General features: G+C 40.5%; 1 protein-coding gene across 1 annotated transcript in view; it reads right to left on the bottom strand.

Annotated features, from left to right (window-relative positions):
* The window catches only part of LOC143859322 (pumilio homolog 1-like), a 31,767-nt gene that overhangs the window by 13,309 nt on the left and 2,874 nt on the right, over positions 1 to 15,584 (bottom strand). Inside the window, exons 3-6 of the mRNA XM_077370047.1 lie at positions 10,368 to 11,241; positions 9,472 to 10,063; positions 9,233 to 9,374; positions 9,031 to 9,138 (exon numbers count right to left, since the gene is read on the bottom strand). Of these exons, the coding sequence (XP_077226162.1) occupies positions 9,031 to 9,138; positions 9,233 to 9,374; positions 9,472 to 10,063; positions 10,368 to 11,241 (1,716 nt within the window). The remainder of the gene's footprint in view (positions 1 to 9,030; positions 9,139 to 9,232; positions 9,375 to 9,471; positions 10,064 to 10,367; positions 11,242 to 15,584) is intronic.

Below are 15,584 nucleotides of genomic sequence, written 5' to 3' on the forward strand. Positions count from 1 at the left end.
GATCCTGCACAATTTACATCCAAAACATATTCCACTCTTAGATGGTCATTTTTCTTGAATATATGTCTTTTTAACTTACAATTAAGGTTTCAGGTTTCAGTATCCATTTCGGTAACGACGAAAATGGAAATATATCGGTTTTGGATGGACATTTTGGTGGAAATCCTGTAAAATCACTGGAACTTGTGGAAGTATATGCAAATGATGGCCGTTTAAGATAAAACTTCAGGATGTGCTAGAATAAATTCAAGTATCGACTTGTGATATGCACTCAATTACAGCTTACTGTACCCATAGTTTTAAATTTTGGTGACCACGGAAACGGAAACATTTCAGTTTCGCTAGGAAATTTCGGTGGAAATCCTGTAAAATCATAAAAATGTATAGAAACATATGCAAATGATAGAATTTTATAATGAAACTTCAGGAAATGCTAGAATAGACACAAATGTTCACTTATTAACACTAACATAAGCAAGACAACCATCCATAATGGCTTAACAACATCAAGCACCTAGTTACATGTGTAGTTGCACTTGGACATGTCTGATAATTCTACACACACAGCATTTCACATGCAATTCATATAAATATAATTATGTGACCCATACTAATATAGTATACCACCAATACCCTTAAGGTTTTGGTTTCGGTATGTGTTTTGATGCGGATGGAAACTGAAACATGTCAGTTGTTTCGTGTCGGTTCGATGGAAATTCAAAATATTGTTTAAGGCAACATAGTTGCAATGTTTTAAATCTCTCTCTCTCTCTCTCTCTCTCTCTCTCTCTCTCTCTCTCCTTCTTGATATCTTCTTCTCTCCCTCTCTTTGTGCCCTCCCTCTTTTGTGCCCTAATGACCAAGATTGCTCTTCTCTATTTTCTCTCTCTTGTTCGTGGCTCCGTCTTGCTTGCCCATGAGCACCTAATCTCGATTTACCCCAGGTGTATGCTTCTTTCGGAGCCGCGTTGTGTGTATTTTTCTCATCTAGTTGTCTCTATCTTACCCTTTTTTGAGCCAAGTTGTGGTTAGGGTTGTCTGTCTTCTTTCTATCTCATTTGTCTTTATGGATCTTGTTATTGAGAATCCATCTACTGACACGACCCATGGAGTACGTGCAACACCCTCCCCTTTGGTGCCTTCTTCGCCAGTCTCTGTGGATTGTTCATTCTCAAAGATGACCTTTGTTAAACTAAATGGGACCAACTATGTTACTTGGAAGGTTGCAGTCGAGACCTACCTCGTTGGTCGGGGCAAGGCCCACATTATTCGGCGAGATCCTCCCCTCACCACGGATGCCCTAGTCCATACACTACTGTGGCAGGGTATGGCCTCTCACATTGATGCCCCCTCCTACATCCAAGCGGGTCTGGGATCAGACTACCGTTCTTTATTCCGAGGCCAACATTAATCGTATCTGTTCCACATATTCTGAGTGGATACACATCTTCTCCGTGGCGACATGTCTTTTACCACCCACTACAATCAATTTGTCTACCTCTGCCAGCGGCTTGATGTATTTATGCCTCTCACATCAGATCTTACTGTTGCTGCACGCCAGAGGAACCAGATGAGTGTGGTTCATTATCTCAAGAGCCTGGCCCCGAGTACACCCACCTTCGTTAGCAGATTATTAGGTCCGGGTCTGTTCCCTCGTTCACAGAAGTCTATTCGCGTGTCTAGCAGTGCTCGTCCAATGACTCCTCTGTGGCGGTTTCTGTTGATGGCTCGGCTCTAGCGGCCTATGATAGCAGTAGTCGTTCGAGCAGTGGTGGTACCTCCTTTGGTCAAGGACAAGATTGTGGAGGCCGTGGTGGTGGTTGAGTTGGCTCTTTTTGCACTCATTGCCACCGAGGGGGCCATCATATAGATATTTGTTTTTAGCTGCATCTCGAGCTTTGCCAGTCTCGCTCAGCCCACCATACTGATGCTAGTCCACCTGATGATTTTGCTCCATCTGACTCTACTACTGCACGGGTTGTTGATTCCTTTACCATTTCACAGGCTGATTACGATGAGTTTCAGCGTCTTCGTTTGAGCAGCCGACGGGCCACTGCGAGTTTTGCACAGCCATGTAGTTCCTCAGAATCCCTACTTATTGGCTCCCGCTCCTGATCATTGATTCTAGGGCTTCGAACCACCTTACTGGTAATTCTTCATCTCTTAGTTCTTTTCTCCCTTTTTCTTCTGCTTCCCATTTGGTCACTCGCCGATGGGACGTCCACCCCTATCTCGGGTATTGGTACTCTCTCTCCACATTCTAGTCTTACGTTATCATCTGTTTTATGTGTCTCTGAATCTCCTTTTAATTTAATTTAAGTTAGTCAAATTACAAAGCATCTAAATTGCTATGTTTCATTCTTTCTCTCTTATTGTGTTTTTTAGGATCTCTAGACTGGGAGGAAGATTAGCTCGGGCTGTGAGCTTGACGAACTTTACCGCTTAGGCAGTGGTCCACCACGTCACGTTTTGCACAGTTATGTTGACTATTACTTGTGGCATTGTCGTTTGGGCCACCCTTCTATACAGAAGCTTCGACAGTCGTCTCTGTGTCTTGTACTATTCAGTCTTTTCATTGCGAGTCCTATGAACTCGGCAAGCATTATAATGTGTCTTTTCCCTCTAGAGTTGTTAGTCGTGCTTTATGTCATTTTGATTTGGTGCATTGATGTAGTGCTCGAGCAAGTTCCCTCCCAGCCAGAGATCCTGATAGTTGCCTCTCAGGTACCTCTTGAATATCGTTCTGCTACTCCAATTGATTCTCCTATTGCCTCTCGCACGAGGTCAGACTGCCCATCCTATTTCTTTTGTTGCTTCTTATTACCATCTCACCCGCTACTTTAGCAGCTCTGTCTCTTCCTTGTCTTCTGTTTCTTTGCCCAGGACTGTCCAAGAGGCTCTTGCTCACCCTGGTTGGCATGCTGCTATAGATGCTGAAATGGCCGCAAGACCTAATCATACCTGGGATTTGGTTCCTCTTCCTTCTGGGTAGACCTGGCAAAAAATGACCCGGACCCGCGGGTCCACCCGTCCCACCAGTAAATTACGAGTCCAGGTCAATAATTAGTGACCCGTTTGAAAGTGACCCACGGGTCCACTCGGCCCGTCAAAACTGGGCCGGGCTAAGTGGACCCACATGTGCCCATAAAAAAGCGGATTTTTTTCAGCCAAAACAGCTCAGGATAGCGTTTTTTAAGATGGCATTGATTTGAAAATTTGACCATGAAGTAAGGATATTTTAGTCACTGTTTTATCTCTCTCTCTGGGTAGTTGTTGCACATGTAGAAATACAAATAGACAAACGACATGCTAATGGTGATCTAGATCGTCCATCTGTGGATCATATGATGATGTGTCAAGTGGCAAACACTTCACCAATTGTAGATCACTGGAGAAAAAGGTGAATCAGATGGACTTGTCAACTCATCTGGCCTTTTGATAGTGGCTCACTAGATGGAAAGTCTAGATCGCCCCATTTCCTCATCTTTGCAGGTATTAACGAATAAAAAAAGACAGGCGGGATCAATCATTTTGCAGGTTTTGCAGGTGCTATCAATCACTTTCTTTATTGCTTTACTACTAAAAAACCCTTTTGTTATTCCTCTATCATCCTTCCATTTACTGCAACGACGAATGAAAAGACCAAAGTTTTTTTTTTTTTAAAAAAGGTGACCCGCGGGTCCACCCGGCCCGTATGAGTGGGGTCCAGGTCCACCAATAAGTGACCCATAAAATTCCGGGTCATTTTTTACCCGGCCCACCCGTTTGCCAGGTCTACTTCTGGGACTAAGGCTGTTGGTTGTCATTGGGTCTTTGCAATGAAACACTTGCTTGATGGGACTGTTGAGCGCCTTAAGGTGCGCCTAGTTGGTAAGGGTTACACACAGACATATGGGCTTGACTACACCGAGACCTTCTCTCCCGTGGCCAAAATTCCATCTGTAAGGGTTTTTATCTCCCTTGTCGTCAACCGAGGCTGGTCATTATATCAGCTAGATGTCAAGAATTCCTTCCTTCATGGCCACTTAACTTAACTGAGGAGGTGTATATGGAGCAACCTCTTAGGTATGTTGCTTAGGGGGAGATGTCCTCGTCAGTTTGTAAACTTCATTAGTCTTTGTATGGTCTCAAACAATCCCAAGAGCATGGTTTAGACAATTCAGTGATGCGATTATGAGATTTAGCACGCAACAGTGGGTTGTGGATCACTGTGTTCAGTTGTCGTTCTGATACAGGACATATCCTACTCATTGTATATGTAGATGATATCATCATTACAGGGAGTGATACTACTAGCATACAGATGTTGAAGGCGTTCCTACAAAAAGAATTTGCTACAAAAGATCTTGACCGCCTTCGATATTTCCTGGAGATTGAGGTAGCATACTCTGGTACTAGTCTATCCCTCTCACAGAGGAAATATGTACTAGATTTATTGGCTGAGACAGGTTCCATGGGTATGAAACCAGCTATTGTTCCTATGGACCACAATACTAAACTTATGGCAGTAGGAGACTTGATGGATGACCCTGGTAGATATCGTCGACTAGTTGGGAAGCTTATCTACCTCACTGTTACTCGCCCAGATATTTCGTATGCAGTTGGAGTAGTTAGTCAGTTTATGAGCGCACCATGCACTTCTCATTGGGCAGCAGTAGTTTAGATTCTACATTATCTTAAGGGGGACCCAAGGAAAGGTCTCATGTTCAAGAAACATGGGCATGCACAAGTGGAAGGTTCTTGTGATGCAAATTGGGCAGGTTCTCCTGCAAATAGGAGATCTACCACGGCCTATCGTACTTTTTGTTGGGGGTTGATGCAGTCCAAAATCTGGATGCTCTTCATGGCGTAGCAGCGGATGCAAGATTGATAAAATAAATGAAAAATGGGCGCTTCGAACACCGTCATAGGGAATATAATACTTTGATCACCGTCGAAGGGGATGTGATTTACTTCGATCCCGTCGAAGTCGAGTTTCTCAAAGCGAAACTAGAAAATACTCCTGCAGGTGCTAATCCAAGCAACCAAAAGTTCTCAAAAGAACTCAAAAGCCAAAGGCAAATTTCATTCAATAATCAAAGTCCATTACAATGCTTACATAACATATATTTTTAATAAAAGAAACCCTAAAAGCTAACTTAATACCCAAGCAACTAATCATAGCCGTCCATCTAAAATAACATAAATAAAACCTAAAACTTTATTAAAACTTACCTAAAATAGTAATCCCGTAATAGACACTTACCATATCCTAAAATTGCCTATAACTTAGCCAAATAAAGTCCAAATCGCGTAATCTTGGGCTCTTTAGATAGGTAATCAAAAAACCTTTTTAAAAACACCAAAATTAGCCAAAAGAACAAGATTTGATGCCCTAAAAAATTACTACAAATAAAATAACGAAAATACAAATTAAAAAATAAGAAAATTGTTCTACGCCAACGAACCGAACTATTCTTGGTGATTTTCATCCGCATCATACTCCCCTGGTTAAAAAAAAACTCGTCCTAGAGTTTTAAAGTGCCGAAGAACATTCATCAATTAAACCAATCAAAGATCAAATATTGCTTCATAATCTTCAAGAAAAATAGATAATATGTCACAATCTTGAATAGGCTTGACGTCAAGAATATCGATGGTAAGCTTGAGCGTATGATCTAATAGAAACGGACAATATAAATTGATGAAAAAATTGATTTATTGTTTTTCCATTCACCTATCTCTTCAATCTCCATTAGTTCACCTAATATATTGTCAGATCCAATTTCTCTTGGTTCTTCGTCCATGATTTCAAGCGGCACAACAATCATCGCTTCAAGTGATTCGACAATCGCTTCATCACCATCGAAAGATAATGACTCTTGATCTGAACTTTTAGCAATAATCAAATATCCATCTTCCGAATATTCATCAAAAATTGGTGGGGATTCCCAATTTATGATTTCCTGCTCTGTAATAATAAAATGATTTTAAGGTGTTACCTCCCAATCTTGGCATTCGGCAACTCTTCTCTGAAGTGAACGAAGATAATCTGTAGCCATCACGAATAAACGCAAACTTCGCTACCAAACTTTTTCTTCTACCCAAGGAAGGAGTCAGCTCTGATACCAACTGATGCAGTCTAAAATCTGGATGCTCTTTGTGGCGCAGCAGCGGATGCAAGATTGATAAAATAAATGAAAAAGGGGCCCTTCGAACACCGCAGTAGGGAATATAATACTTCGATTACCGTTGAAGGGGATGTGATTTATTTCGATCCCGTCGAAGTCCAGTTTCTCAGAGCGAAACTAGAAAATACTTCTGTAGGTGCTAATCCAAGCAACCAAAAGTTCTCAAAAGAACTCAAAAGCCAAAGCCAAATTTCATTCAATAATCAAAGTCCATTACAATGCTTACATAACATATATTTATAATAAAAGAAACCCTAAAAGCTAACTTAATACCCAAGCAACTAATCATAGCCATCCATATAAAATAACATAAATAAAACCTAAAACTTTAATAAAACTCACCTAAAATAGTAATCCCGTAATAGACACTTAACATATCCTAAAATTGCCTATAACCTAGCCAAATCAAGTCCAAATTGCGTAATCTTGGGCTCTTTAGATAGGTAATTGAAAAACCTTTCTTAAAACACCAAAATTAGGCCAAAAGAACAAGATTTGATGCCCTAAAAAATTACTACAGATAAAATAACGAAAATACAAATTAAAAAATAAGAAAATTGTTCCATGCCAACGAACCGAACTATTCTTGGTGATTTTCATCCGCATCAGGGGTAGTCTTGTATCATGGCGAAGTAAAAAGCAGGACATTAGTTTCCAAGTCCAGCGCAGAAGCAGAGTATTGAGCTATGACACACACAAGTGGAGAGCTTCTCCGTCTCCGCTCTCTCCTATCTGAGATTGGATTTCCCTCATCGTCTTCACCCCAACTTTATTATGATAATAGAGCTGCCATTTACATTGCTACCAATCCTATCTTTCATGAGAGGACTAAGCAAATTGAGGTTGATTGTCACTTCATTCGCTAGAGGATACAGAGGGGCGAAGTTCATGTTGCCTTCGCTCGATCTGTAAATCGGTTAGCGGATGTGCTTACCAAGCTCTTAAGCGAAGCTAAGCACAATGACATTTGTAAAAAGCTAGGAATGTATAATATCTACATTCCGGGTTAAGGGGGAGTGTTATACGTATAGGCGAGCCTAAGGTCATTATGGTCATTGTACTTCTCTCTCTCTCTCTCTCTCTCTCTCTCTCTCTCTCTCTCTCTCTCTCTCTCTCTCTCTCTCTCTCTCTCTCTCTCTCTCTCTCAGACACACACACACGCGCGTGCACCCACTCACGCACCCACACACACACATGTGAGGAGAGCTAGTTTAAAACTCATCCATTCTCTTCTATCTCTTTTCCTCAACAGAAACATATGCAAAATGATAGAATTTTTAAAATGAAACTTTAGGAAATGCTACAATAAGTACAAATACATACTCAGAAACCACCACACAAGCAAGACAACCATAAATAATGATTTAACAAAATTGAACACATAGTGACATGCGATGTCGTGCATGTCTGAAAATTCAGTATATAGCACTTTTCACATATAATTGATATAAATATGTATACATAATAAATATATTACATTTAGCATGCAATTCATATAAAAATAAATAGCATGTATTGATACACTAATAAGCCCATGATTTTGGTTTCGGTGTGCATTTCAACATCGGTGAGGGAAACAGAAACATTTCGGTCGCTTCATGTCAGTTTTGGTGGAAATTTAAAATCATGCTTACTTGGCACAGAAAGAGGCAAAATGTAGTTGCATAGTCAAATGCGGAAGCAGAGGATTGTGCAATGGCTCACATAGTCTGTTTAATTGATATTGTTAAAAACTCTTACGGAAGAACTAGGATTTAAGATTCCTCATCCAATAAAAATATATTGTGACAATCAAGATCTACTTACATGGCCATCAATCTGATTTCATGAGAGGACTAAAAACATTGAGGTAGTGTGACATTTTCTACATGAAATGGTCATCAATAAACCGATATCTACTTCTTGTGTGAGGTCCAAAGAACAATTAGCAGATACATTAATGAAAGCTCTTTCCAGCAGCCAAAGTCAAAAATATTTGTTCCAAGTTTGGCATGGATGACATTTATTCACCGGTTTGAGGCGTATTAAAGAACTTATGTAGTTTTGATAGGATCCTTCATAGGATGGCCCAAATGGAACGATTTGTAGTTATATTTAAGAAACATATTGTAAATAAGTACTTGGGTGGGGTTGGGAGCTAACCCCCATGAATTTCCTCTTTCTCTTTTCATCTACTCTTCTCTCATTATTTCTTCTGATACTCCTCTTACATGTAAAAGATCATGGTGATTCTTCTTCATCTTAACACAAGTATAAATAAATAAATAAATCACCTATCATTTGTAGATAAAAAAAATCACCTATCATTTAAAAATATAAAAATAAAATCATCTATATTTCTGACACTACTTCGCCAATCCTCTTATTCATTCAGATACAAGACCAATGAAGGACTAGAAAGTAGAAAAGACTACGGCATGGAGACTTAGCACATCCCTCAACGAGTCATTAGTTCTCTAACATGTGAAGTAAAAGTGAGAAAGATGATACTCACAAAATAGTACCAGATTTGAATCATTTAACCAGAAGACACCTAATAAGTCATGTTTTATTAACATACTAGCCAGCGGGAAGAAATTAAGAGCACTCAAATTTGAAACAAGCAAACATTAACAAATACCATATATAATGAAGGCTGACTGCAGAGGTGGCACATATTGATTTTGACATAAAAGTTTTGATCAGAAAAGACAAAGTTTATAGCACAAATCTGATTAGATGATATGGACAAATAGTATTGCCATTCGTCTCTAGAATATTAAAAAAAACAGACAAAAAGCAGAACCTCAATATGGCATATCCTGGGGAACAATTAAAAAAATAAAGAAAATAATTGATAAAAAAAAACTTATGAAAGTACCTTTTGAATCACTCTGCAACCATACATTTGAAGACTGAGAGATAAAACATGACCTGAAAGCTGATTGGCCAACTCCTTTCTCTGAATTTCTGTACCATGCTCAAAAAACTGCCAATTCGAGTTAATATATCCATGATAAGTTCAGAATGTTCGGATATCATCATCCTGAATAAGTTCAGTTGTGAATGAAAAAAACACATACTTTCTGTATAACATAATTGCCAAAGACGTCAGTCATCAAAGCACGGACGTGAGGAATGATCTCAGGGAAAATCTTGTTTTTCTCTTCCTCTGAGGCAGTTTCCAGTTTCTGTTGAATAAAGCGACTGCCATACTGATCGGCACTAGATATTCAAAAAAAAAAAAAAAAAACTCAGTCCTCCTCTACATAACTGCAAGAGTAGATGAAGCAGGTATTTAAGGAGGCTTCAATAAATATACCTGAATTCAACTACATGATCGACAATTTCAGATAGTTCAAAACACCTGGCCTTGTTATTCTTAAATTCTTCCAGTATGGATGATCCAAAACTTTCTTCCATATTTGCACCATTTTCTGAGTGCCAAGATCCCATATTTCCTCCTGCTGAATTTCTCATCATAGAAGGGAAACGCTGGATTCGCTCATTCTGTCTAATTGGGCTTACACCTCCAACAGAAGGAATAGCAGAACTTGTTAATGGGTTTCCTGGGTATGGCATGCCAGGACCAAAACCAGGATTACCATAGTACCCATGATTCAAACCACTAGATTTACCTAAAAATGGCATGCCATACTGTGATTTCTGTTGTGCAAGCAATGCCCCAAGGTATGCTTTCTGAAACCCAAGCAAATCCATATGTGAAGTACCTCCATAATTCCTTCCCAAAGAAGGATCACTCAGGTTTGCAGAAGTCTGTGCTGCATAATCAGAATTTCTTTGCAAATATTGTACATATAACGGATCCATGACGGGGACCTGAAGACCAGAACCCACTAGGTTCCCACCTCTATTCAGACTTTGTCCCTCTCTGCTATTCGTTAAAGTCACACCTGAGAACCAAGAAGCTATCAATGACAAACAGTCGAAACAATTAGTTGTGACCACAGTTTTAAATTTCGGCCGAAATACCGAAATTTCGGATTTCGGTTTGGACCAAAACCAAAATCACCAAAATCCGAAATTTCGACCAGGGTCCCAAATTTCGGTAATTTTGGCCGACATTTCAGGAAAATGTATTTTTTTAGTTTTTTTCCAAAATTTCGGCCTTAATTAGCTATGTCTGAAACCAAAACCGAAATTTAAATCCTTGATTGTGACAAGGGACGCTGCTAAACAAATTAAAAGACAAACCACCTGCATCAAGGTGACCATCCATCATAGATGGCAGCCTCTGATTGACAGCATATCCACTCAAGTCATGGCCAGTAATATCCAAATTTGGCACATCTATATTCTGATAATGAACACTAGATCCTTCTAAACTGGCAGAACCTGTGGCAGGTACTTTCAGGTACAGATTAGCAGAAGAAGATGAACGTTTTGGCAAGTTTCCTTGCCCATCAGAGGTTATCTTCAAAAAATTGAGGTCTGTGATAATTCCATTATTTGTAGAAAATTTAGTGTAAGGAAGGAGTGGGGTAGGACTGGCCAATGGTTGAGCTTCGGACTTGTCTATGAGTTGCTGGTGCAAACTTTGGCTATGGCCATTTGGCATATCAAACAGGTAATTAGGCTTATCAGAAAATTCCTGTTGCAGCTGGGACTGTAAGTGACTTTCTTCATCTAACAGTCTATTTTTCGAAATGCTTAATCCTGATAAAGTAGCAGAAATTTCAGTACAATCAGCCATACTAGAAGATATGTCATTGAAAGCATTTGAACCCACAATACTTTTTTTATCAGGGACACTGACCCTCCCCCCAACGGGGGGGAGGCAGGGACCCTGTGGCCTCCCAACCAGTTGACCATCAGGAGTTGTACTTCTAGACAAAGATGGACCCAGAGTAGAGGCAAAGGAATGAGAAATTGATGAACCATGGCTCTGAAGTCTAACCAAACCAGGGACAGTTTCTCCAGAACTCAAGATATCTACTGCTTCCAGGTCATTATGTAGCTGTGCCAGTTGGGCATCCGATACACCCATCGGATCCGCAACATCATCAAAAGCATTACGACTTAGTGGGCGTGAAAGATGTCCAGATATGGAAGTAGATCGGCCAATTTCTTCCTGAAAAATAACCTCATATGAGCACCATTTTTTTTTAAAAAAACTAGCTTCATATCAGCATGGAAGAAAGAAATTAGTAAAGATCCACATATTTCGATGAGATGTAGACTAATGAACAGCATACAGGCGAACAAAACTGCTGAGCATATAGTATATACTAAGATTACAAAATTACCCAACAGAAAACAGAATGGTAAATGATGCAGGATTCAGGTATATAAGTATCTGAAGAGAAAGGTACATAAACATAAAACTGAGAGTTACGTGAATGCAAACTGGAAAAATCAGCAGTTTAAGCCATTGGGCAGCAATTTTTGCACTTAAGAAATGAATTAGGCGGTCAGGTGAGGAGCTAAATAGGAGCAAAACAACAAAGTAATAAAGATAAAAGAATGAACTGATAAACATGTAAAGAAAAGACGCAGCCAATTGACCTCGCAGGTTTGGACAATCCAACAGCAATACTTGGACAAAGTCAGATTGAACATCAAGTTGGTATGTCAACATCAAGTAGCGTGGTTTATTACTTTTTATTTAATGATGGAGCAAAACTTTTAAAAAGCAAAGAAAAAAAACCACAACCAAGATGTAGAGGCAAAGCAGCAGCAGCAGCAGCAACAACAACAAAAGGCTACATAAGATTAGAAAAATCCAAAAAACATAGAACAGCCATGGTCATCAAAGGATATACCAACTGACCTAAACAAAAACCTAACACTTCTAGACTAAAATACTCTCTAATGAGTTAAAAAAAAACCTCTCCCACTTAAAATTTTTGTAATTCATTTGTGGGGCCTATTTAAAGCATTCATACCTCAGAGAAACCAAGTAACATTGGTAGGAAAAGACCTCTGTACCCCTCATATAACTTAAGGGACTTAAAACACACCCGAATAACAAATAAAATTAGAATATGGACTCTAGGATAGTCCCCATCAAAAATCCCCCTGTTCAAACGATTTGATCCCATCAATTATAATGATTAACATAACAGATAGGAGTTTATCGGCTCTGGTTCTCTTACAATTTGCAAAACAGTGTGCCCTTGACGTGCTCATTGTGCTCTGGCCATCGCAGTAGAAATAAAGCATGATATTCTCTCGCAGTAGCTTCCTCTATCATAGTCCTAATACCTTCTAGTGAGGGGTTACCTAACCACCAGACTAAATATTTCCACTGTAGTATGTCAGACACTAATGAGTCCAATCTGAATCTCGCATTCATTTTTATTTATTTTAAAGATGACATATATTAATTGATACTATAGAAGATTACAATGGGGACCAGGAGTCCCACCTGGCAATACATAGCATCAAATAAAACTGGCCAAGGCATACCCTGAGCCAGAAAGGCTAAATAAAACATATTGAATGCATTGCTTACAGTCCTTACCAAAAGAAGCTTACCCCGACCATATGGAGGCAAGCACCCTATCTTACAGTCTTTTCACCCTTCATCCAGCATCTTCCTCCACCAACAACCATCAAAATTTCAGGAATTCATCCAAGACTCAAGGCCATCCCAACCCCGCCGAGATCGAGCATTTGTCAAGCTCGTCTAGAAGGCTTTGGAGGTGGGGAGTAGGCAAACCCACGACAACCGCTTCTGGATTTCTTTCCAAAAAGCCAAGGCTTGAACGAGTCTCAATTTCTTTCTCCAGATAAGAAATAGCCACCTCCCTCGAAAGGTCCCATAATATCCTCCGATGGCTCCTATCTTCTGGAAAATCTCCAGAGATTGAATGAAATGGGGGTGGGGGGGGGGGGGGGGCGTTGGTGGAGGCTATCCTTTCATCATAAGTCATTCTTCTCATCTTGTGAAGGATTTTTTCCAGCAGCATAATATCCATGAGCAACTTCCTCCTGAAGCCCCCTGGACATGAAGATGATTCCTGGTGCAAGAGATATTGGTCTTCCATCTTTCCTTGGATATGAAGGATGCCCATAAAACCTTGCAAATTCTACTCAGTTAATGTTATAAATTATGTCACCGCCATAAGATCCATATCCTGAATCCAGGTGTCCCGAAGTCTTTTGCAGATACTAATTATTTCTTTGAGCGAGCCATCCCATCTGAGGGACCCTACTCACCTTCCCGAGGTGAGAGTTGAAAGCAGTTGCATAGATTAGAGATCTAACGGTCGCTTACATATTCCCCTGCCCACCCCACCTTTGACCCAAAACTAACTAAGAAAGAAATTTAGCAGTAATCCAACCCTAGACTCACCCCCGTATCCGGCTCCAGGGTATAGATCCGAGACTAGGGGAATCCATTCAAGGCCTTAAACTACAAAAATTAGTTGGAGATGGGACCTAACCTACCAGATTTAGAAAAAGATTTTAGGAGCTTGAACAATCTATTGTTTATCTTCCTTGATCCTGATTTCGAAGCCACGGTATTCTCCAGTATTTTCATAAAGATACTTCCTTGATATCTTGGCCCCTTGGCCATAGGCTTTGAACCATCATAGACACCGCCAGTGGCTCGATAGTCAAAACTTTTTCTGACTCTTAGGAGCAGGCCAGCTGGCTTGGTATTCGTGTCCAAGCAATCAATTTTCAGCCTAGGGGTAGGGTTTCTAGGTTTAGGTATCTCAGGACTTACCGACGAATTTTCGGGTCGAGCCAAATGGGCTTTCTTGGGCGCACCGACCTGAAGATTTGGTTGGGTAGATTTGAAATTTGAATTCCCTAAGGGGTTTGACGGCTCGCCAGGCAAAAACCCCTTACTCGCCGGAGGTAGTTCCTCCGGTGAACAAGAACCCAATCCAGGAATATCTGGAGCAAGGATTTCCTTCGAAAGCTCAACCCCAACAGTATAGGTCTGGTCAGAAATTTTGAGCTTAACACAGGAAGTAAGAAAGTGCCAGTGGGGAGCTACAATTTTGGCCGAGACATAACTCATGCAGTTCTGATGGTTACCTTCCATCTTGGTTTTTACAACCTTACCAAAGAGCCCCCCCTAGTGCCTCCACCGTTGAGACAGCCCAGGCGTGCAGTGGGATGCCAAAAAAGCGAACCCAAAATACCTCCTCTCCCCGAATGCATTCCTTTTTCCATGGTGAGAGGGAGAAAAATGATTGTCCAAGGCCGCTAAGAATCTTTAGTGCTTGAGACTCATATTCAAACATAAAGAGAACTTCAGTCGTTGCCAAAATAGAGGGGCAATGTAAAGATGGGATTTCCCATGACGCTTGTGCGCAACTTCAGAGCTCCTGCAAGGTCTCATTAGGATTCTTCGTTCTCCCTATCAGGCAAGCTCTAAGGGGGCCCATACGTTTCTCCACTTCCCTACCCGTGATGGATAAAGATGGAAACCCTGAATTGTTATGACGGAGGATTTGACCTGAATCAGGCCAAGAGTCATCTCCTCACCACCATCGAGAACTTCCCTAGAAGATGAGCTAGTACAAGGAACCCACTTTAGGGGAATGCTGGCCCGATGACACCAGCGACATTTCCCCCGCCATCTATAATTAAGATATTGACAGGGAGAGCAAAACCGGATTTGTTGTCTATTACCTGGGTCATGCCAGAGATTCTCTGCGGGTCTCCCCCCTCCTCCCCAAAATATACTTGGTGAGGGGGTCAGATTCGATCTAGTTTGCTAACACCTTCTGCATCTATTCCTCCATCCAAAATTATGGTAGTGACATTGCGGGCATCGCCAATGTTCCACCCGATTCATCTTTCTTTAACGCTTGCTCCAATCTTCTTTGGACTTTTTATTATTTCATTTATTACCTGTCTAGCAAGCAATGCACCTATTCCCCGCTAAAGGTTTTGTTCTCCGAATTATTTGTATTGGCAGCATGCAAGGAGGTTTTCATAATCTCGCATTCATTTTCAATATAGATTTTTAGGCTCCCGACCACAGGTGGAATAAACAGTGTCATATTTAGGCCCACAACATCATCAATGTCCTTTAGTATTTATCTGAAGCTCCTACTGACTTTGTCGAACAATTTTCACTTTCCATGTTTGTTGAATAAGGATAGTCACCTTTCTTAATCTTGAATAATGTGTGCAAGCTAAATAATAGTAGAACCAACTTTGAATGATGATGGATACTCACGATTTTTGCTTTACGTCGAGCATAATTCGTGCAATCAATTCTAACACACAAGTCTATATTTGAATGACAGAATTAACGTGTCTTTAATATGCTTGCTTGGCTTGGTACATTCACCAAGTTTTCTAGATACTCAAACAAGCAGATTGCCTCACTATATGCGTCATGGCTTTCTTGGCCTTCTCCTCTGGATTCCTTTCGGATTGTAGCCTTTTGTACCACTGAAGAGTCTTCGGCACAAATCTTTCAAACAACTGGCCCTGCATGTCATT

The sequence above is a fragment of the Tasmannia lanceolata genome, unplaced genomic scaffold (assembly GCF_043159265.1).
Source record: "Tasmannia lanceolata isolate RefF3 unplaced genomic scaffold, GAP_Taslan_0.1 ptg000029l, whole genome shotgun sequence".
Lineage (NCBI taxonomy): Eukaryota > Viridiplantae > Streptophyta > Magnoliopsida > Canellales > Winteraceae > Tasmannia > Tasmannia lanceolata.